The sequence below is a fragment of the Chiloscyllium plagiosum genome, chromosome 30, assembly GCF_004010195.1.
Source record: "Chiloscyllium plagiosum isolate BGI_BamShark_2017 chromosome 30, ASM401019v2, whole genome shotgun sequence".
NCBI classification, from domain to species: Eukaryota; Metazoa; Chordata; class Chondrichthyes; order Orectolobiformes; family Hemiscylliidae; genus Chiloscyllium; species Chiloscyllium plagiosum.
In genome coordinates this window covers 31678348-31699231 of record NC_057739.1, presented here as the reverse complement: position 1 = coordinate 31699231, position 20884 = coordinate 31678348, and the positions used below count along the sequence as shown (strand labels likewise).

Here is a 20884-nt window from a genome sequence, read left to right as displayed (position 1 = left end):
GCATTCAATTGTACTGGGAAGATAATGATGGGAGATAATGATGTTGAAATGTGTTTGTTGCTTCCATAACCTCTCCAAGTCTGTTTTCTTTAATTTTTACCGTTTTTGGGCAGTTTGGAAATGGTGGTAGTTGGGGTGGGGGGGTGGGGTGGGGTGGGGATATGAGTTTGCATGTGTATTTGTGCATCAGGCATCCTCTGTGTGTTAATTGGACCATGACAGAGTGGATTGTGCATGGCATGTTGAAGAAAGTGATTGTTGGTGTGAAAGGCCATTTTTCAACTGGACTTTCTTACGGCTCGTTTTCTGGTATTGGAATAAAATAATAATATCCCTCAGATTCCTGCTGCCACAGTATATCCGAGATTAACTTTCCCTGTGGGGTGTTACCAGTAATGGCTTCAGTGTTAAGAATATGACAGTTTCGCAGTGCTAGAGCCAATGGTGGGGATTTGTGGGTGGGGGTCTCTATTTTCTCAATATGCTTAATAATAGAATCGTAGAGATGTACAGCACAGAAACAGACCCTTAAGTGCAATTCATCCATGCCGACCAGATATCTTAAATTAATTTAGTCTCATTTGCCAGCACTTGGCCCATATCAGTGGGGACGTTGTTCAAATTGTGTTGGGAGGAGCATCAAGAAGGCTTGAGGTAGTCCCCATCAATCTGACATTGGCACTGGGTGGCATTGCACCATGTTAGACACTGTATGAACTGAAATCATATACTTTCCAAAAGCCCATTATTGCCGGTCCCTTAGAAATTCACTGGGACTGATTTCCCTGGTTTATTTCTCCAGGGTCCTGCTGAAGGTATCTGAATTAGCCATCCTTACTGCATTAGTTTCTGCAGGCAACTTGTCTGGGGAAGCAACAGAGGTCCCCATTCTCACCTGAACTCCAAACACATTCTTCACTTTTCACCTTCCAGAAGGGCCCACAGAATAGGGTTTTTTCTTTCAGCTCATGGGATGTGGGTGTTGCTGGCTGGGCCATGTGAGTCAATCATATTTCTGAGGGGTCTGGAGTCACATGTAGGGCAGACCAGCTAAGGATGGCATATTTTCTTCCCTAAAGGGTATTAGGGAACCTGATGGGTTTTTTTTCCGACAATCAAAGTGGTTACATGGCCACTATTAGATTAACTAGATTAGTTTAAACTTGTGCAGCTTAGATGGGTTGGTCTTGCTAAATTGCCCATCATGTCCAAGGATGTGCAGCCTAGGTGGATTAGGCAGGGTTGCAGGGATAGGGTGGGAGGGATGGGCCTGAGTGGGATGGTCTTCAGAGGGTCGTGGTGGACTGAATGGGCAAAATGGCCTGCATCCACACTGTAGGGATTCTATGATTCTGTGAACTTGTTATGCAAGACTTTCCTTTAAAAATTGAATTAATCTTTCACTACCTTCCATGGTGTGATTTGAATCTATGCCCACAGATCATTCACAGAGGGTTAGCGTTAGGGTTAAGGTTAGGGTTAGGGCTAGGGTTAGGATTAGGGCTAAGGTTAGGATTAGGTTAAGGCTCCCCAAGGGGTCTGGATTAATAGCCCAGTAGCATACCCTCTACTCTGCTGCCTCTCCATAAGCAGGAACTCTGACTGAAGAAGGGCTTATGCCCGAAACGTCGATTCTCCTGCTCCTCGGATGCTGCCTGGCCTGCTGTGTTTTTCCAGCACCACATTTTTCAACTCTGGCCTCCAGCATCCAGTCCTCACTTTCTCCTGATTCTTCATCCCTATGCTTTGACCAGTCTCCCTTGGCCACTTAATCTTTGTTATATAACCAACATAGGAGGCACTAGGTGCAACTTTAATGAATGGAAGTAGCAGTTGTTGTTGTTTTGCCCTTCCAGCTCCTTCTGTCCTTTACTTCAGAAATATGTCTTGCTTTTTTTTTGTTACACTCCAACTGTCTTGTGTCCCGATGCTATGATTCCTAGCTTTGCAAGGTGGGTGGTTGACATATTTAATTTATCAGCATCTACTTGTGTCTTATCTCTGATGGCTCCACACTGAGTCCTGATTATTCCACCCATGTTCTTGGTCACATTGATTTGACCTTGAGTGGAAAACTGGCATCTCCCTTGTTAATGCTTCCTTTGTTTCCTCTGGACGAGCAGAAACTCCCTGGAATAAGTATTGGGAAGATTTACATTGTGATGATCTTCAGTCATTGACACCAATATTAAAATCAGTGTTTACAAAGACAGAACATATTAGAAATGTTATTGTCTAGCTGGAGGGCTTTATTACTGTTTACAATAGGACAGTGTTGGAAAGGAAGAATATTACTACACAGTCCTTGTGTTCTGTTTAGTCCTTTTTCTTCGATAGGTGACTACTTAACCAGAAAATAGATTTTTGCTCATGCAAACATATCTTTGCTTTCTGATTGGTTTAAAGTTGAATAGTTTCATATACTGTTGGTTATGATGCAACGATAAAGTAAGTTCATCCTCTTTCAACCTTAGGCTGTCAGTTATAAAGACTTACCAGGGCTAATTCCCTCTGCCTCTATGTAGCAAGGTAATTTTATCCAGTCTTTTTTGCAGGAACACCCTGGCTAGATAGTTTCACTAAAACATAAATTACCCGTATATAAAATAATTTGCCACTTTTAGATGGGTTGTTAAACTGCAGTAAGAGTCATTGAGATATACAGCGCAGAAACACCCTTCGATCCAACTTGTCCATGCTGACCAGACATCCTAACCATTTGCCAACACTTGGCCCATACCCCTCTAAACCATTCCTATTCATATACAAATCCAGATGCCTTTTAAATGTTGCAATTGTACCAACCTTCACCACTTCCATTGGCAGCTCATTCCATACACGCACCACTCTCAGTGTGAAAACGTTATCCCTTAGGTCCCTTTTAAATGTTTCCCCTCTCACTCTAAACCTATGTCCTCTAGTTCTGGACTCCCCCAGTGGAAAGACCTTGTCTATTTGCCCTTTCCGTGTCACTCATGATTTTATGAAATTCCATAAGGTCACCCCTCAGCCTCCGACGCTCCATGGAAAACAGTCCCAGCCTATTCAGCCTCTCCCGAGAGCTCAAATCCTCCAACCTTGGCAACATCTTTGTAAATCTTTTCTGAACCATTTCAAGTTTCACGACATCTTTCCAATAGGAAGGAGAACAGAATTGCACGCAATATTCCAACAGTGGCCCAACCAATGTACTGTACAGCCGCAACATGACCTCCCAACTCCTGTACTCAATACTCTGACCAATAAAGGAAAGCAAATGCTGCCTTCATTATCCTATCTACCTGAGACTCTACTTTCAGGGAGCAATGAGCCTGTACTCCAAGGTCTCTTTGTTCAGCAAGTCATTTATGGATAGGTCACAAAGAGCCAAGAAATTGGAATAAGGATTAATTTTCACAGCTTCACGTTGTAAGAAAGGCAAACTGAAAGAGGGAAGCTTGTTGACAGAGACGTGTCGGAGATTTCATTTGTAATAATTCTGAAGCCTTGTCTGTGAAGACCCAGTAACATCTGAATAAGTAACAATTGATTCAAAAGGCCCAGCTCCCTGTGTCTTGTTGGTTTATACACAGCTGCGATTGTCCATGAGGCACATGGAAGGACTCTGAGTGACTCACTGATGGGATGCTGCTGCCAAATATTGGGTGTTGCTGCCATTTAAACATTCTCCAGGAAGTAGTCATAACTATATCAGGTCATAGTCTCCCTAGATAAGGGACAATAGTGGCATGTCGTGAAAACCTGGAGGTTAATCTCCTTAGTTAATTGAAGGAACAGTTGTGAACCTGTGCCGAGGGTTTAATTCTTCCTTGTGTTATATATCCAGAATATGTTAAATCGGAGGTCATTCAGCGATGTGTTGCCAGAATCCCCGAAATCAGCTCGGAAAAAGGAGGAAGCACGTCAAGCGGAATTTGTCAGAGTGGGCCAAGTGAGTCAAACTCGATGCACAAAACATTCTCATGGAGCAAAATGCTAGTTTCGTTAGTCGTTATTTAATTTGACCCGCTCATATTGTGGGCCATGACACATCCTTAGTTGTTTGTCCTTGTAACGCAATGTCACTTGCATTGCAACTATTAACCAATCAGAATGGAGATTATGATGGCATTGCTTTGTCTGCAGTGAGGAGATTTTGCATCACCATCTGACACTGAGAGTTTCACCTCAGCGTGATCTTTTTTTCTACTTGTCTGGATGGCTGCCTGATTGGTACAATGGCAGCAGTTTGTCAACTGAATTTCAAAATTAGTTTCCTGCTATAACTTAAACAGGCAACCAGGAACATTCCTAGCGCTTTACAGCATGAAGTGGAGAACCATTTAAAAAGAAGCAGCAATATTTGATGAAGTATAGCACCAGCATTGCAGCTTTCCTGGTTTTTCATCTGTTTGTCAATTAGGTGATGGTTGCCTCTGATTTAATGTTAAAGTGTTTTGTACGACACGCATTGATGCTGGATCGAAGGGATCCAAACGTTGATGAATCCCAGTATAACGAAGATACTTTAAAACACAGTGCTTCATCTTGCCTTTCCTTAGACAAGACAAAAACAAATTGGTGTATGGATTCAGTCTTAAATTTATAAGGCAGCACCAGAGAGAGACTGCTGGAAGCTATAGCACTAAAGCAGACCAGGGTATGTTTGAATGACATTTATTGACCTATTCAGTGAGTTGACAGGCAGGCACAGACCAGCTGGACTATCAGGCTTACCCTTAATACCATGGTCTCTGAAACATCGTAACTGAACATCACTTAGTTCCCCCTCCTGGTCGTGTGATCTCTGTTCCACTTCCTTTTTTAATTATTCCTGGAATGTGGATGTCACGGGCTGTGCCAGAATATGCTGTCTATCCCTAAATGACTTTGAGAGGGTGGGGTTGAACTGCCTTCTTGTACCAATGCAGCTCTTGTGGGCATAGGGGCATTTCAGTGCTGTTAGAGAGGATCATCACCCAGTTATTGAGAGAGAATGGTGATATATTTCCAGGTCAGGATGGTGAGTGGCTTGGAGGAGAGCTTGCAGATGGTGGTGTTCCCATGCATCTCCAGCCCTGGTCCTTTGAGAAAGTAGAGGTCATGGGTTTGTAAGATGCTGTCTAGGAACCATGGTTGATTAGACTACTTACAGTATGGAAACAGGCTCTTTGGCCCAACAAGTCCACACTGACCCGCCGAAGCGCAACCCACCCAGACCCATTCCCCTACATTTACCCCTTCACCTAACACTATGGATAATTTGGCATGGCCAATTCAGCTAACCTGCACAGTTTTGGACTGTGAGAGGAAACTGGAGCACCCGGAGGAAACCCACGCAGACACGGGGAGAATGTGCAAACTCCACACAGAGAGTCGCCTGAGACGGGAATTGAACCCGGGTCTCTGGCGCTGTGAGGCAGCGGTGCTAACCACTGTGCCACCGTGCCACCCACTAGCAGTGGGTCTTGTAGATGGTACATACTGCTGCAACTGTGCACCAGTGGGGAAGGGAATGAATGTTTAAGGTGATGGGTGGGACTCCGATCAATGTCCCTGACGTGTTGGTTGCCCTTGTGGAGTCGCACTCATCCTGGCAAGTGGAGAGTATTCGATCAGGAAACTGTAACAATAATTGTGTTGACTTACTCTAATGGATTCGCATCAAAACTTTGATAACAAGCAAGAACTCATGGGAGCCATTCATTCCCTAATTTTGCCAACAGTCATTTATAGTCTTGGTGTCAAGTAAGGGCACCCCTTCCTGATCAGGTTTGAAACCCTCCAACGTGGTAAGGAATATTATTGCTGATCCCGAGCAGCTGCTGAGAGGAGCTTGACCCTACAGCACACAACGGCCTGAAGCTGTTCCACACCAGATGGTCCAAGGTTGTAGCTTTTTATTAAAAGGATGAACAGCAAAGGATTTCTAGAGCTCATTCTTAATTAATTCTTTTCTCTAAAGTTGTTTTAATTGAAATGCTTATTCCCCCCTCTCTCTCCTTCCCCATGTTTTATGCTCTCTCTTTAAATTTGCACAAGTTACTTATAGAATCCCTAAAGTGTGGAAGCAGCCTCACGAGTCCATACTGGCCCTCTGAAGAGTATCCCACCCAGACCCACCCCCTAATCACATCCTTTTAACCCTGCATGATCCCGTGGCTAACCCACCTAACCTGCACAATTTAGTATGGCCAGTCCACCCAACCTGAACATCCCTGGACTGTGGGAGGAAACCAAAGCATCTGTTGGAAACCCACACAGACACAGGGAAAATGTGCAACCTCCACACAGACAGTTGCCCGAGGCTGGAATCGAACCTGGATTCCTGGTGCGGTGAGGCAGTAGTGCTAACCACTGAGCCACCATGCCGCCCCTTTAGTGTACCATCTTCCAGAGAGAGAGAGCCCACGTGTAGGATTGCACGCACCCCAGTTACCTCTCAATGCTGATAACGGCATGTACCTGGCCTCCGCACAGTGTCACTCCCCTCCCATTGTGTTGGACTAAGGACGTCTACACTCTCTCCCTCCCCATCTCAGTGTGTTCACACTTGTGGGCTCCCTTGTGAAAATCTGATCCGTAAGGCAATGCAGCCTTGCAAATTATGTTGTCCTCTTTTCATAATATTCACCATGTAGCAAAATGTTACTAATTTTACAGCATCACTGATTCTACCAGCTGACAGAGCGATGTAGAATAAGAGCAGAATTTGATCCCCTGCTTCTCTTCTGTTATGTTGCATTGGCCTGACAAAACGTTCGCTGCTCCACAAATAAAATCCCCAGAGCACTTGGCTTTTGGTCTGAATATCATGTGATGACAGTGGTGGTTGCCAAGGTGATTTTGTGTCAATGTTGTGATCCCCTGCACTGTGGTCCCAGTGCTTCCCCCTCGCCCAGACCCCCTGCGCTCACTGTAACAATGTCAGCCAGGCAGTGTAACAATGCACGCCCTGCCAGCACTGAAAAGCAGTACAGTATTAGACAACAAATGCTCTTTCTGCTCAGGCCCTCAAGCTGAAGACAATCGTCAGAGGCGATGCTCCCACGAGTTTGGTAACCACTGGCCTGTACAGGAAAGAGGTGAGCACATTATTTATTTTTCTCCCTTCTACGATTCAGATGAAACTGCTGAAAGGTTTAGCTAACACCCATTCCCTCTTGTGTTTAATTCAGCGAAGTTGAAACATTTGTCATACTTCTGAGTTGTGGAGATGTTCTGGCAAAGAAGGAGGCCATTCAGCCCGCCTTGTCCAAACCGACTCTCTATACAGTCTCCAGGCAGCCCCATTCACCTGACCTAGCCATGTAGTCCTGTACACTTACTTCTCTCAAGGTGTGCCAGTTTCCTTTTGAAATCATTCATTATCTTTACCCCTCATTGCATAAAATGTTCTTCCTTCTGTCCTCACTGCATTTCTTGCCCAAAACCTTAAATCGGTGCTCCCTGGTCATTACCATGAGCTACTGCTGATGGCTGTTCCTTGTATTCCTTATGTAAGTCTGTCACAGTCATGTACATTGTTATCAAATCTTCCCCTAATCTCTGTTGCTCCAACTCAACCTTGTTACCAAAATCCCTCACACTGAAAATGTTCTCGTAAATGTCTTCAGCAGCCTCTTAAGGACCTTCCTTAAGGATGGTGACCAGAGCTGCATGCAATACTTTAGTTATGACCTAACCAGAGATCATTATAACCTCCCTGCTTTTGTACTTGACTCCTCCATTTGCGAAGCCAATGATCTAGGGTGCTATGCTGGCCACTCTCTGATTATGTCCCGCCATCTCCAAAGATCTATGTGCGTGACTCTCTGTCTTTCCGCTCTTGTATGTTCCTCAGAACTGTGCTGTTGATTTTGCGTCTCCCTATCCCTTTTGTCAAAATGTATTACCTCTATATCAAATTCCATCTGTGACTGCTGGTATCGCTTGCCCAAGCCGGATTCTGTAACAGTCTGTTGGGAACATTCTCATAGTTTTTCACACCTCCACTATCAATAATGATTTGTTAAATTTTATTCCTTATTCCAATATCCTAGCCATTCATATATTTCACATCAATAAAAGCCATTGCTCTTGCTTTGTCTGACTCTCAGGTAACAACTTTCAGAAATTCATAGAGTCATGCACGGAAACAGACCGTTCAGCCTAACTCATCCATGCTGACCAGGTTTCCTAAACTAAATCCGTCCCATTTTCCTGTGTTTGGCACATATCCCTCTAAGGAGAAAGTGAGGTCTGCAGATGCTGGAGATCAGAGCTGGAAATGTGTTGCTGGAAAAGCGCAGCAGGTCAGGCAGCATCCAGGGAACAGGAGAATCGACGTTTCGGGCATAAGCCCTTCTTCAGGAGGGCTGAAGAAGGGCTTATGCCCGAAACGTCGATTCTCCTGTTCCCTGGATGCTGCCTGACCTGCTGCGCTTTTCCAGCAACACATTTCCAGCACATATCCCTCTAAACGTTTCCTATCCATATTCCTGCAAAAACAGCTGTCTGATTGGAGGGCACCATGGTGATGGATGGGATGTACTGGAAAGGCTGACCATTATTAGTTCAGGTATGTCCCTGCTACCCTCTGGATTGCCTCCAGGTTTCTATAGGAAGTGAAGTGTTCCAACGAACCTCAGCACAAGTCATCCAGTCTGAGAAAAAGCCATCTACTGTGACTTATTATTTTCTGTCTTTAAGCCAATGTTTTATCAAGCCGTCACTGAGTCTCCTATTATATGACCCTTCATTTTGTTCACCAGCCTTTAATTGGTACTTTACCACAGAACCGTCACAGCACAGGAGACCACTTGGTCCATCGTGCTTGTACCTGCTTGTTCAAATGAGTCTTTTTCAAAGGATTTCTTAAAATCAATATCAAGAACATCCATCGCATTGCCTTCATCAATGTTATATGTTAATACATCAAAAATTCAATTAAAATTTGAACATAATCTGCCTTTTACAAATCTATGCTGGCTATCTCTAATTAACTCAAATATACCTCAAGCGCTAGCAATTTCTTTTCCCCTGACTGTTGATTCTAAATGTTGCTCACTGGTGGATGTGAAAATGACCAGCGTTTGGCTTCCAAGGACCCCTCCCACCCTCCTTAAACAGAGGAGCCACGTCTGTTGCTCTTCAGTTGTCTGATACCTCCATAATACTTTGGGAAGGCAAAATTATGACAAGGCTTGCCTCTGTCTCCACTGCCACTTTCTTTCGAAACAACAACAGAGATTGCTGGAGAAACTCAGCAGGTCTGCCAGCATCCGTGGGACGAAGCAGACTTAACATTTTGGGTCCACTGCCTCTTCATCAGAATTGACCACAGCTAGAAAAAGTGTTATTTATGGTGAAGGCAAGGCTGGGGTTGGTGGGGGAGAGATAAACCTAGAGAGTGTGATATGAAAGTGGTAGACAAATATGGCGGGGAGTATTGATAATAGGCCAGTCCATAATAGAGTCAAAAAAAAACTGCAGATGCTGGAATCCAAGGTAGACAAGCAGGAGGCTGGAAGAACACGGCAAGCCAGGCAGCGTCGCGAGGTGGAAAAGTCGACGTTTCAGGATCGGAGAAGGGTTGCACACCCAAAATGTCGACTTCTCCACCTCCTGATGCTGCGTGGCTTGCTGTGTTCTTCCAGCCTCCAGTCTGTCTAGTCCAGAATAGAGGCTGATAATGGATTTGAGAGTAGGAAAGAATTAATAGGATGTGCTGAAAGTGACCCATGTAGGCCTGGAAGTGGGTGAGAATTGGTTGGCTATTGCTAAAAGCAAGTCATGTCATGACAGAACCTAATGTGAGAGTGGGTACAAAAAGCATGGAAGGACAGAATCGGCTCAAAGGTTATTGAACGTGATGCTGAATCCTAGGGTCCCCCAGCAGAAGATAAGATGCTGTTTTTTGAGGCTTGTTAGAACACTTCACTTCCTATAGAAACCTGGAGGCAATCCAATGGGTAGCAAGCGACATACCTGATCCAATAATGGTCAGCCTTTCCAGTACATCCCATCCATCACCATGGTCACCTCCAATCAGACAGCTATTTTATCAGGAACATGGATAGGAAAAGTTCAGAGGGATATGGGCCCAACACAGAGAAATGGGATGAGTTCAGTTTAGGAAACCTGGTCAGCGTGGACGAGTTGTGCTGAAGGTTTGTTTCCATGCTGTATGACTCTATGACTCAAGTAAACACTGATACAAAGTGCCCATTAAGTATCCAATACTTCCCTGAGCCTCTAAGCATTTATCACCCCAATTGTCCCTCAAGTACTCCAGCCCACCTCTTCAGAACGGTTTGCTGTATACATGCTGGTGGATAGTTTTTGGATTGCATATTATGTTGATCCAAATTTTATTCGTGTTTTCTGTCTTTGCCAGGCTTAGTTTTTGCTATGATCCTTGTTTGGAGAATTTGTCGGGCATGCACTATGCACCCTCCTCGTATTCATCATTCTCTCTATTTCCTTCATCATGCCAAGCAGACCTGGATGTGATTCCCCACCTTTCCCTCAAGTTGGAATCTGCTTAGTATGTGCCTGAACTTTCTTTCTTAAAGAACACCTACTACAGTTTTTGAGGTCAAAACTTGATTCCATTTTCCTGAGCCCAGATGTCTTCTTATCCCGTTGAAGTTATCCCTCTTCCTACGTAGATGTTCTATTTTAAATTGTTCCGGATTCTTCTCCATTGCTAAACTAAAATGTATGGTAGGATGATCCCTCTTATGCAAACGTTCTCCCTCCCACGGTTGATGCACCTTATCAGATCCAGCAACAATTCCTTCCTAAATTGAAACAGAAAATTCTGGAAAAAGCTCAGCAAGTCTGGCAGCATTAACAGAGTCAATCTAGACTCCAAATGTTAATTCTCTTTCTCTCTCCACAGATGCCATCAGATCTGCTGAACTTTTTTCAGAACTTTCTGTTCTTATTTCAGATCTCCAGCATCCATGGTATTTTTCTTTCATATATAGCTTCGTTCCAGTGGGACAAAAAATGTATTGATTAAGAAGACTTTCCTGAAAACACTTAGAAATTCTTCCCTCTACTTGACCTTTACTCTAAAATTATCCCAATCAACAGCTGGGTAATTAAAACATTATCCTAGTGTGGGTGCAGTGATTCTGAAACATGTGCTAACCTCTGATGAATAGAATTTAGATGGCACACTTAACAAAGAAACATAGGAGGTAATAGGAGCAGGAGTAGGTCATTTGGCCACTGAGTCTGCTTTACCAATCAATATGATCATGGCTGACCAATGTGCTCAGTACCCAGTCCCATTCTCTCCAACATCCCTTGATCCCTTTAGCCATTAGAGCTATGTCTGCCTCCTCCATGAAAAAATGTAATGCGTTGGCCTCAACCACTTTCCACAGGCTCCCTGTTGTCTAGGTCAAGAAATCCCTTCTCATTTCAATCATAAAAGTTTATCCCTTATCCTTAAACTGATGGCCCCTTGTTCTGGATTCCCCCACAGTTGGGAACATCTTTCCTGCATCTACCCTATCTAGTTCTGTGAGAATTTTATGTTTCTCTAAGGTATTCCCCCCCCCCATTCTTCTAAATTCCAGTGAATGCAATCCTAACCGATTCATTGTCTGCTCATGTCAATCCAGTCATCCCAGGAATCAGGCGAAAGTGAGGGCTGCAGATGCTGGAGATTAGAGTCAAGAGTGGGGTGCTGGAAAAGCACAGCAGGTCAGGCAGCATCCAAGGAACAAGAGAATCAACGTTTCGGGCAAAAGCTCTTCAGCAGGAAAGGCTGACAAGGGCTTTTGCTCGAAACGTCGATTCTCCTGTTCCTCTCCTGTTTTTCCAGCACCACGCTCTTGACTCACATCTCAGGACTCAGTCTGGTAAACCTTGGGCACCCTGAAGCTCTAACCATTGCCCCACTACCGGGATTTCTGCTCCATCTCAACATCATGGCAGGAACTGATGTTAGAATGGTGTAGCAATATCCTCCCCTCCTGAGTGCATTAGCAACTTCCATGCAGCACTCCAGTTGTTGTTGTTTTGCATTCATTCACACAGCCATTTTCAGGAGGCCAGGTGTCAAATGTATTTCTGTGAGAAACATTCTTTGGGGTGAAATGACTGGAGATGTCCTGTTCCATTTGTAATCAAAGGCTTTGTACAAGTATTTCTTAACAATGTTATGTTGTGATCATCTGAAAAGGTAAGGATACATTGTTTAAAATGTTTTATTTCTTTTCTTGTTGCATCTTAAATGCTGCTGGCTGGAGCCAACAAAACAAACCTGTCTGATTAATGTTCTAATGTATGTGTAATCCCATCAAATTAACTGATGTATATGTTCGGTGAGCCTTGCTCCAAAAGTCATTTTCTTTACTCTGGAGAATTTCTGCTGAAGCTGTCTTCTAATTTGTCTTGATACTGTCTATAACCTAACCTGAAGCCATCATTTATCAGTGGTGAGGCTGGCTTCAGTTTTTATTGAAGGCAGGCACCAGGCCAAGACTGTTAGATAACCTGGTCCCAAAAGACGCTATGGCAATCCCTATATTTTGGGTATTTATTTTCTACTTCAGAATAATATTAGGATGCTGGTTACAACAACAGGGTAGACAAATACAAACAAGATCCCACACATTGTTGCCCACGCAACATGAATCCTGATATTAAGATGCTGCCTAACTAAACACATGAACGGTTTCAAGATTTCTCCACAAATAGCGGAGGTTATTGCATGGATGATGTAATTACCATCGAGGCAGGATGCCAAGTGGCAAACTGCACTTGTCAGCAGGGGGGAGCATTAACTTAGAGTTCAAACCTAACTTGCCATCTCTTAACCTGCTGCCTGGCTTGCTGTGTTCTTCCAGCTTCCTGCTTGTCTACCTTGGATTCCAAAAGTTTTTTAAATCTCTTAACATTGGGCAAGAGCATGAGGAAACAGTCAGGCACACAGAGTCATGGAACCTTACAATGCTGAAGGATGCCATTCATCCCATTGTGTCTATGTCACCTCTTTGAAGGAGCTATCCAACCTACTGTGCGGAATCAGGCCATTCGGCCCATCGAGTCCACACCAACCTTCCAAAGAGCATCCCACCCCATCTCTCTAACCCCACATTTCCCATGGCTAATCAACGTAGCCTGCATATTGTGGGCAATTTAGCATTGCCAATCCACCTAACCTGCATATCTTTGGACTGTGGGAGGAAACCAGAGCACCCAGACGCAACCCACACCAACACGGGGAGAATGTGCAAACTCCACATAGACAGTTGCCCGACATTGGAATTGAACGCAGGTCCCTGGTGCTGTGAGGCAGCAGTACTAACCACTGAGCCATCGTGCCACCCAATATCGAACAACTCCGCAACTGTCTCTATTCCAAGGAGAAGCAACCTCAGCTTCTCTCCACAGTACTGGTGTCTCTTGTTCCCAGTATCATTCTAATGCACCTCCTCAGCACCAGGTGCAACAATGGTATTACCAACTATGGTAATGCCATTGAATTTCAAAGGGCAATGGTTAGGTCGTCTTGTTTTGGAGATGGTTTGTGTCTGGCAATTATCTGGCATGAATGTTGTTTGCCACTTGTCAGCCTATACCTGGATATTGTCCAGCTCTTGGTGCATTTGGGCATGGACTGCCTCAGCATCTGAAAAGTCGTAAATTATGTTGAACATTGTGGATTCATTGGTGGATTCGTTCCCAGTTCTGTCCGAAGGTCACTGATGAAACGGCTGAAGGTGATTGGGCCCAGAATATGACCCTGAAGAACTCCTGCAGAAATGTCCTGGAGCTAACCTCTCATAATCGCAATCATCTTTATTGCTGAATCTCCCCACTGTCAACATCCTAGGGGTTACCACTGACCAGAAGCTGAATTAACCATTTAAATACTGTAGCTACAAGAGCAGGTCAGAAGCTAGAAATCCTGCAGTGAATCCTTCTGACTTCTCAAAGCCTGCCCACCATCTACAAGGCACAAGTAAGGGGTGTGATGGAATACTTCCCACTTGCCTGGACAATTGCAGCTCCAACAACGTTCAAGGAGCTTGACAACATCCAGGGCAAAGCTCCTCATTTGCTTGTGCCAAATATTACTCTAATTCCCCCGAAACTCTATAGTCTTACTAGGGTTCCTTGCCATGCCAAGTCACAAGCAACCTTGATATCAAGGGCTGTCACTCTCCCCTCACAACTGGAGTTCAGCTGTTTTGAACCAAAATTATAATGAGGTCAGGAGTTGAGTGGCCCTTCTGGGACCCAAACTGAGTGTCAGTGATCAGGTTATTACTAAGAAAGTGCTGTTTAATTGCACTCTATCATTTCACAAACAACTGAAAGTAGACCGTTGGGCTGTATTTGGCCAGGTTGGATTTTTTTTGTCCTGCTTCTGGCTTCAGTACATACTTGGGCAATTTCCACATTGTCAGGTAGATGGCAGTGTTGTAGCTGTAATGGAACAGCTTGGTCAGGGAGCGGCAAGTTCTGCAGCACAAATCTCAATACCATTGACAGAATGTTGTCAGGGCCCATACCCTTTGCAGTATCCAGTGTCTCCAACTGTTCCTTGATGCCATAAAGAGTGAATCAAATTGGTCAATGACTGGCATCTGCCATGCTAGGGATCTCTGGAGTATGCGAGATGGATCATCCACTCGACACTTCTGGCTGTAGGTTGTCGTAAATGCTTCAAACTTATCTTTTCCACTGATGTGTTGGACTGCCATATCATTAAGGATGGAATATTTATAGAACCCCCTCCTCCACCACTCAAGACGGATGTGGTAGGACTACAAAGCTTCGATCCGATCGATCGATTGTGGGATCACTTAGCTCTATCACTTGCTGCTAATGCTGTTTGGCATAGTCCTGTTTGGTAGCCTCACCAGGTTGGCACCTAATCCTCAGGTATGCCTGGTACTACTCCTGGCATGCCCTCATGCACTTTCCATTGAACCAGGGTTGATTCCCTGGCATGATGGTAATGGTTGAGTGGGGGATATGCCAGTCTATGAGATTGTAGATCATGCTGGAGAACAATTCTGATGCTGTTAATGGCTCCCAGCACCTCGTGAGTGCCCAGTCTTGAATTGCTAGATCTGTTCGAAGTCTGTCCCATTCAGCACAGTGACAGTGCCATGCAACACAGTGGAAGCCATTCATAATATGAAGGTGGGACTTTGTCTCTGCGAGGATTCAGCAGTGGTCACTCTTACCGATACTGTCATGGACAGATGCATCTGCAGCCAGCAGATTATAAAAATGTGGCCAACTATTTTTTCCCTTTCTGTTTTCGGTTCCCTCACCACCGGCTGCAGACCCGATGTAGCAGCTTTGACCTTTAGGACCCAACCAGCTCGATCAGTAGTGCAATAGCTGAGCCTGTTGATGTTGGACATTGAGGACATGCTGCACCTTTGCCATCCTCAGTGCTTCTTCCGAGTGTTGTTCAAGATGGAGGAGCATAGGGTTATCAGCCGAGTGAGAATGGTACCTAGTGATCAGCAGGAAGGTTCCTTGGCACACTTGGCCTGATGCTGTGAGATCCGTCCCGGGGCAACTTCCTCTGACTATATACCATGATGCTCCCAACTCAGTTGGGCCCTCCTTTCTGTGGGCCAGACTTGCTCAGGGATGGTGATGGTGCTATCTGGCATATTGTAAGATATAAATCTGTGAGTATGACTGTGTCAGGTTGTTGTTTGACTAGGCTGGGAGACAGCTGCCCCAATTTTGGCACTAGCCCCCAGATGTTGGCAGGAAGGCATTGCTGAGCTGATAGGGCTGATGTCATTCCTGGTCAATGCCTGATGGTCCATCCATTTCCATTCCGTAAAGACATTCAATAAATTGATGGGTTTTTGTGACTATGGTTTCATAATCATAATTAGACTTGTTTCTTTTTGTTTAGTGTTGAGTTGAAACCTGGGTCATCAAAAACATTTACTGAGCTTCTGCATGACTCATCCAACAACAATACCATCATCTCCCATGACAGCTTAGCCTGTCATTTCCAAAGACCTGTACACGTGAACCCCCAAGATCTTTTTGTGCCTGCAGTCCTTTTAAAATATTGTCACCTGGTTAATATTGCCACTTCATCCATGAGCCCTCAGCATTGGCTTTCATCTTCCACATCTCTCCCTATTAGCACAGTCTGTTTACCTGGCAGCTGCTGCTGTTTTCCTCATGCACTTCCAAGTATTGTGTCATGGGCAAACTTTGAAATTGTGCCCTGTAGTCTGCATCATAAATATATATCAACAAGAGCGATTGTCTTAATTACCCATCCCTGAGATTACGACTGTAAACTTCCCTCCAGTCTGATAAATGACTGTTCACCACTGCTGTCTGCTTTCTGTCATGGAGCCAATGTTATATGCATGCCACCACTGCTCTTTTAATCCCAAGGGCTTCAATTTTTTTTTGCATCTATTATGAGGCCCTTTATCGAGTGCCTTTTAAACATCCACATATTCATCGTCATCCTCACTGTCGTCATCCAGCGCCATTATTTAAGGATATACCTGGATCAATTTTCGTCTGACACAATACTACACCTATGAGTGTTATCCACCATTTACTAACTCATGGTTAAATCACGCAATTAATTTTATCTTAGATTATGACATCTGTTAATTTCCCCTGCAGCAATGCTAGGCCTGTATCAACCCGGCTTATGGTTTATGGCTTTTTTTTGTTAATCAGCATTGTAAGGTTTGCATCTCAGCAGCCCTCTGGCTCAGCCTCCACAACCAAGGTGGGACTGAAAGATTGCAGTGCAGTGTGCATTACAACTTACTTCAATCTATCAGTCACAAGTCAAGTTGCATCATGGCTGGAGGCCATTTTGTCAGCATTGGCTTGGTGTCCTTTCCATGCATATGCAAAGAGGTTAATGCTTGTGTGGGACAAACTCACCAGTGGGAATCAGATGGGCCAAATGGCCTGTTTCTGTGCTGTGTACTCAATGTAATTCTGTGTAAGTAAGAATGGATGTAATTCACTGGGTGTTTAAAAGTACAAATGATGAATTTATTCTGGGATAAAACACAATAACTTTCACTCTATCATAACAGGATGACCAGGATGAGTTTACCAGATCCTTGGGTCATTTTCCAGCCAGCAGCACATTGGATGAAGGAGTAAAGCCTTTTACTTGCTCAAAAAGAAGGAACAACGTAAAGTGTTTTTGTCAAAAGAAATCATAGCTATGTTTAAAATATTTTGTTCCATTCTGTTTGCTTGAATGCTTAAGTTGTGTCAAGTTAATGAAAATAATTACCTGTGTGCTAATATCTCGATGTTTGCGTCCAGGAAATGCACAATATCATAGAATTATAGAATCCCTACAGTATGGAAGTCCATTCAGCCCATCGAGTTTACACCAACCGTCTGACCCAGCTTGACCCTGCCCCCTACCCTATCCTGTAACCTTGGATTTCGCAGGGCTAGTCCACCTAGCCTGATCATCCCTGGACACCATGGGCAATTTGAATGGCCAATCCATCTAACCTGCACATGTTTGGATATAAGCTCCAATGTTTCACTGAGCAGTTTATTCTTGCTCCAGTAAGTCAGACCTAGTTTCCTAGATTTATCCTAGTATCCCTGCACTGAATTGTAGGGCTGAATGGCCTCCTTCTGTGCCTTATGATTCTACAGATAGGGAGAAAATAGGAATAAGGAACCTTCCATGAATTGTTTTTGCATACCTTAAGATTTTATTTAATGGCTTATTTTTAAATTAACGTCTTCAAACTTGTTTTCAAGGTGCAAGCAAATGAGTAGGATAAATATACCAAAAAATAAACAGGGCGGCAAGTCTCCCCAGTATCATATTTAACAAGAAGAAGTATAATATGGAATATAGCTGGATGTAACGAGGATTCCCCTTTCATATTTGGCTTATTGACAATTTGAGACATTTGGATGGGTATATGAATAGGAAGGGTTTGGAGAGATATGGGCCGGGCGCTGGCAGGGGGACTAGATTGGGTTGGGATATCTGGTTGGCATGGACAGGTTGGACCAAAGGGTCTGTTTCTATGGGAAAAAGTGAGGACTGCAGATGCTGGAGATCAGAGCTGAAAAATGTGTTGCTGGAAAAACTGAGATAAGGTGGGGAAGGGGAAATGAGGAAGCTGGAGAAATCTGCATTCATCCCTTGTGGTTGGAGGGTTCCTAGTTCCTCTACATTGGGGAGATAGCCCGCCTACTTGCGGAACATTTCAGAGAACACCTCTGGGACGCCCACACCAACCAACCGAACTGCCCTGTGGCTGAACACTTTAACTCCCTCTCCCACTCTGCCAAGGACATGCAGATCCTTGGCCTCCTCCATCACCAGACCATGGCAACACGACACCTGGAGGAAGAGTGCCTCACAGCGCCAGAGACCCGGGTTCAATTCCCGCCTCAGGCGACTGACTGTGTGGAGTTTGCACATTCTCCCCGTGTCTGCGTGGGTTTCCTCCGGGTGCTCCGGTTTCCTCCCACAGTCCAAAGATGTGCAGGTCAGGTGAATTGGCCATGCTAAATTGTCCGTAGTGTTAGGTGAAGGGATAAATGTAGGGGTATGGGTGGGTTGCGCTTCGGCAGGTAGGTGTGGACTTGTTGGGCCGAAGGGCCTGTTTCCACACTAATCTAAATCTAATGTAATGTAATCTAAAAAAAAACCTTCCGCCTAGGAACTCTCCAACCACAAGGGATGAATGTAGATTTCTCCAGCTTCCTCATTTCCCTTCCCCCCACCTTATCTCAGTCCCAACCCTCGGACTCAGCACCGCCTTCTTTACCTGTAATCCTCTTCCCGACCTCTTCGCCCTCACCACCCCGCCACCCCCTCTCCGGCCTATCACCCTCACCTTAGTCTCCTTCCACCTATCGCATTCCCAACGCCCCACCCCCAAGTCCCTCCTCCCTACCTTTTATCTTAGCCTGCATGGCACACCCTCCTCATTCCTGAAGAAGGGCTTATGCCCGGAACGTCAATTCTCTTGCTCCTTCAATGCTGCCTGACCTGCTGCGCTTTTCCAGCAACACATTTTTAGGGTCTGTTTCCATGATGTACATCTCTATGACTCTATGACTCTAAAACTCTGTTTTAAATGTACCCTTTTCTTGCTGGGCTGAGCAATGAACATGGGGAAGATTTCCTGTCTGCACTGGGCGTAATTAAATTGGAGATATGCACTTTTATAAATGGGTGTGAAATTTTGTGCAGAATAGGACTTGCCCTTGTTGACCCAATGCAAGGGCTCAACTTCGACCTCTCCACCCATTGGAATGAACCCAATGAAGAGAATAGAAATCATCATGCTGTCCTTCAGAGTGACAATTCCTTACTAAGATCATCTAAAAGATATTGAAGCTTTTCTACAAGTTTCCATTTACGATGCAACAATATGTAGAGTTTCAGATACACCTTCAGACTCTGTGATTTGTTTGAACTTTGGATGCTAATGTAAAAGATTGCCATCCAATCAGAGTTAAAAATCACCCAACACCAGGTTATAGTCCAACAGGTTTATTTGGAAGCACCAGCTTTCAGAGCGCAGCTCCTTCATCAGGTGGTTATAGAGTATAAGATCGTAAGACACAGAATTTGTAGCAAAGGTTTACAGTGTGATGTAACTGAAATTATATATTGAAAAAGACCTGGATTGTTTGTTAAGTCTCCCATCTTTTAGAATGACTACGTCTCACACAGAGCACCTTACACCTTCAATACATTATCTGGGCCGATATGATACCGATTGTTAAAGTTCACTTGAGAATGTAACTTTTAAAAAAGTTCTGGGATTTACATATGTAAGAATTGAAACCAACATGGTCATTCTAAAAGATGAGAGACTTAACAAACAATCCAGATCTGTTTCAATATATAATTTCAGTTACATCATGCTGTAAACATTTGCTACAAATTCTTTGTCTTACAATCTTGTACTCCACAACCACCTGATGAAGGAGCAGCGCTCTGAAAGCTAGTGCTTCCAAATAAACCTGTTGGACTATAACCTGGTGTTGGGTGATTTTGAATTTTGTACATTTTGTTATGCACTTTGCTCAATTTATGTTATGCCTCTTGTCAGTTGTTCTTTCCTATCAAATTTAAGAATGGACAATACCATGACCTCACCCTGTTGCTCAGTTTTCATTAGAAAAGTTAAACTTATCCACTTGGTGTGAAAGTTATGCATGGATCTGGGTTTGGACCACGTTAATGTCGGATTGTGTTTTAAAAATGTAATGACATTCTGAGCTTGCGGTTCCTTTTAACTCAGAGCAACAGCTCAGTTCAAGGTAAGTGTCTAAATGAAAGTATGAATCTACTGGGATCACCTCAGTGATTCTCAGCCAACCCAAAACCCCTTTGCCTGTATCCTTGATTCTGGTAAAAATAGAGTTGCTCCCTCTCCCTCATTAGTACTTGCGCCAGCCTTAATATCCCTCCCTCCCCTGCCAGCCAAGCTCTGGTAACCTGGTGCTGGGAAATGAGAGCAGAGTTCAAGGCTTCCTATCTCCAAGCAGTTTGCTCTCCCTTCATCAATCCCACCACTGAGCCCAGGGACCACCAGGAGAAGGTGTCGGGCCCAACTCTGGGTCAACAGTGGCAAGTCAGGAGCAAAAGGATGGAAGAGGAGACTTGACTTATGTTAAGATCCCCCTTGCCTCTAGAGGTCATTAATAATATATATGTGTGTGTGTGTCTGTCTGCCTGTCTTTCTGTGTACACATGTGTGTGTGTGTGTGTGTGTGTGTATGTGTGTGTGTGTGTGGTGTGTGTGTGAGATAGATCTAAGGGTGTGTGTATGAGTGTGTGTACATATGAGTGTGTATACATGTGTGTATATGGGTGTGTGTGTATGAGTGTGTATATGTGTGTGTGTATATGTGTGTGTGTATGTGTGTATGTGTA

General features: G+C 44.3%; 1 protein-coding gene across 5 annotated transcripts in view; it reads left to right on the top strand.

The window, feature by feature from the left end:
- Positions 1–20884, top strand: part of garnl3 (GTPase activating Rap/RanGAP domain like 3) — a 443932-nt gene that overhangs the window by 339187 nt on the left and 83861 nt on the right. For 3 of the 5 annotated variants that reach the window (XM_043720251.1, XM_043720250.1, XM_043720249.1), the window contains exons 17-19: positions 3827–3931; positions 6990–7064; positions 17043–17144. In XM_043720251.1, the coding sequence (XP_043576186.1) occupies positions 3827–3931; positions 6990–7064; positions 17043–17144 (282 nt within the window). The remainder of the gene's footprint in view (positions 1–3826; positions 3932–6989; positions 7065–17042; positions 17145–20884) is intronic. The other 2 variants (XM_043720254.1, XM_043720252.1) reach the window with 1 other exon arrangement.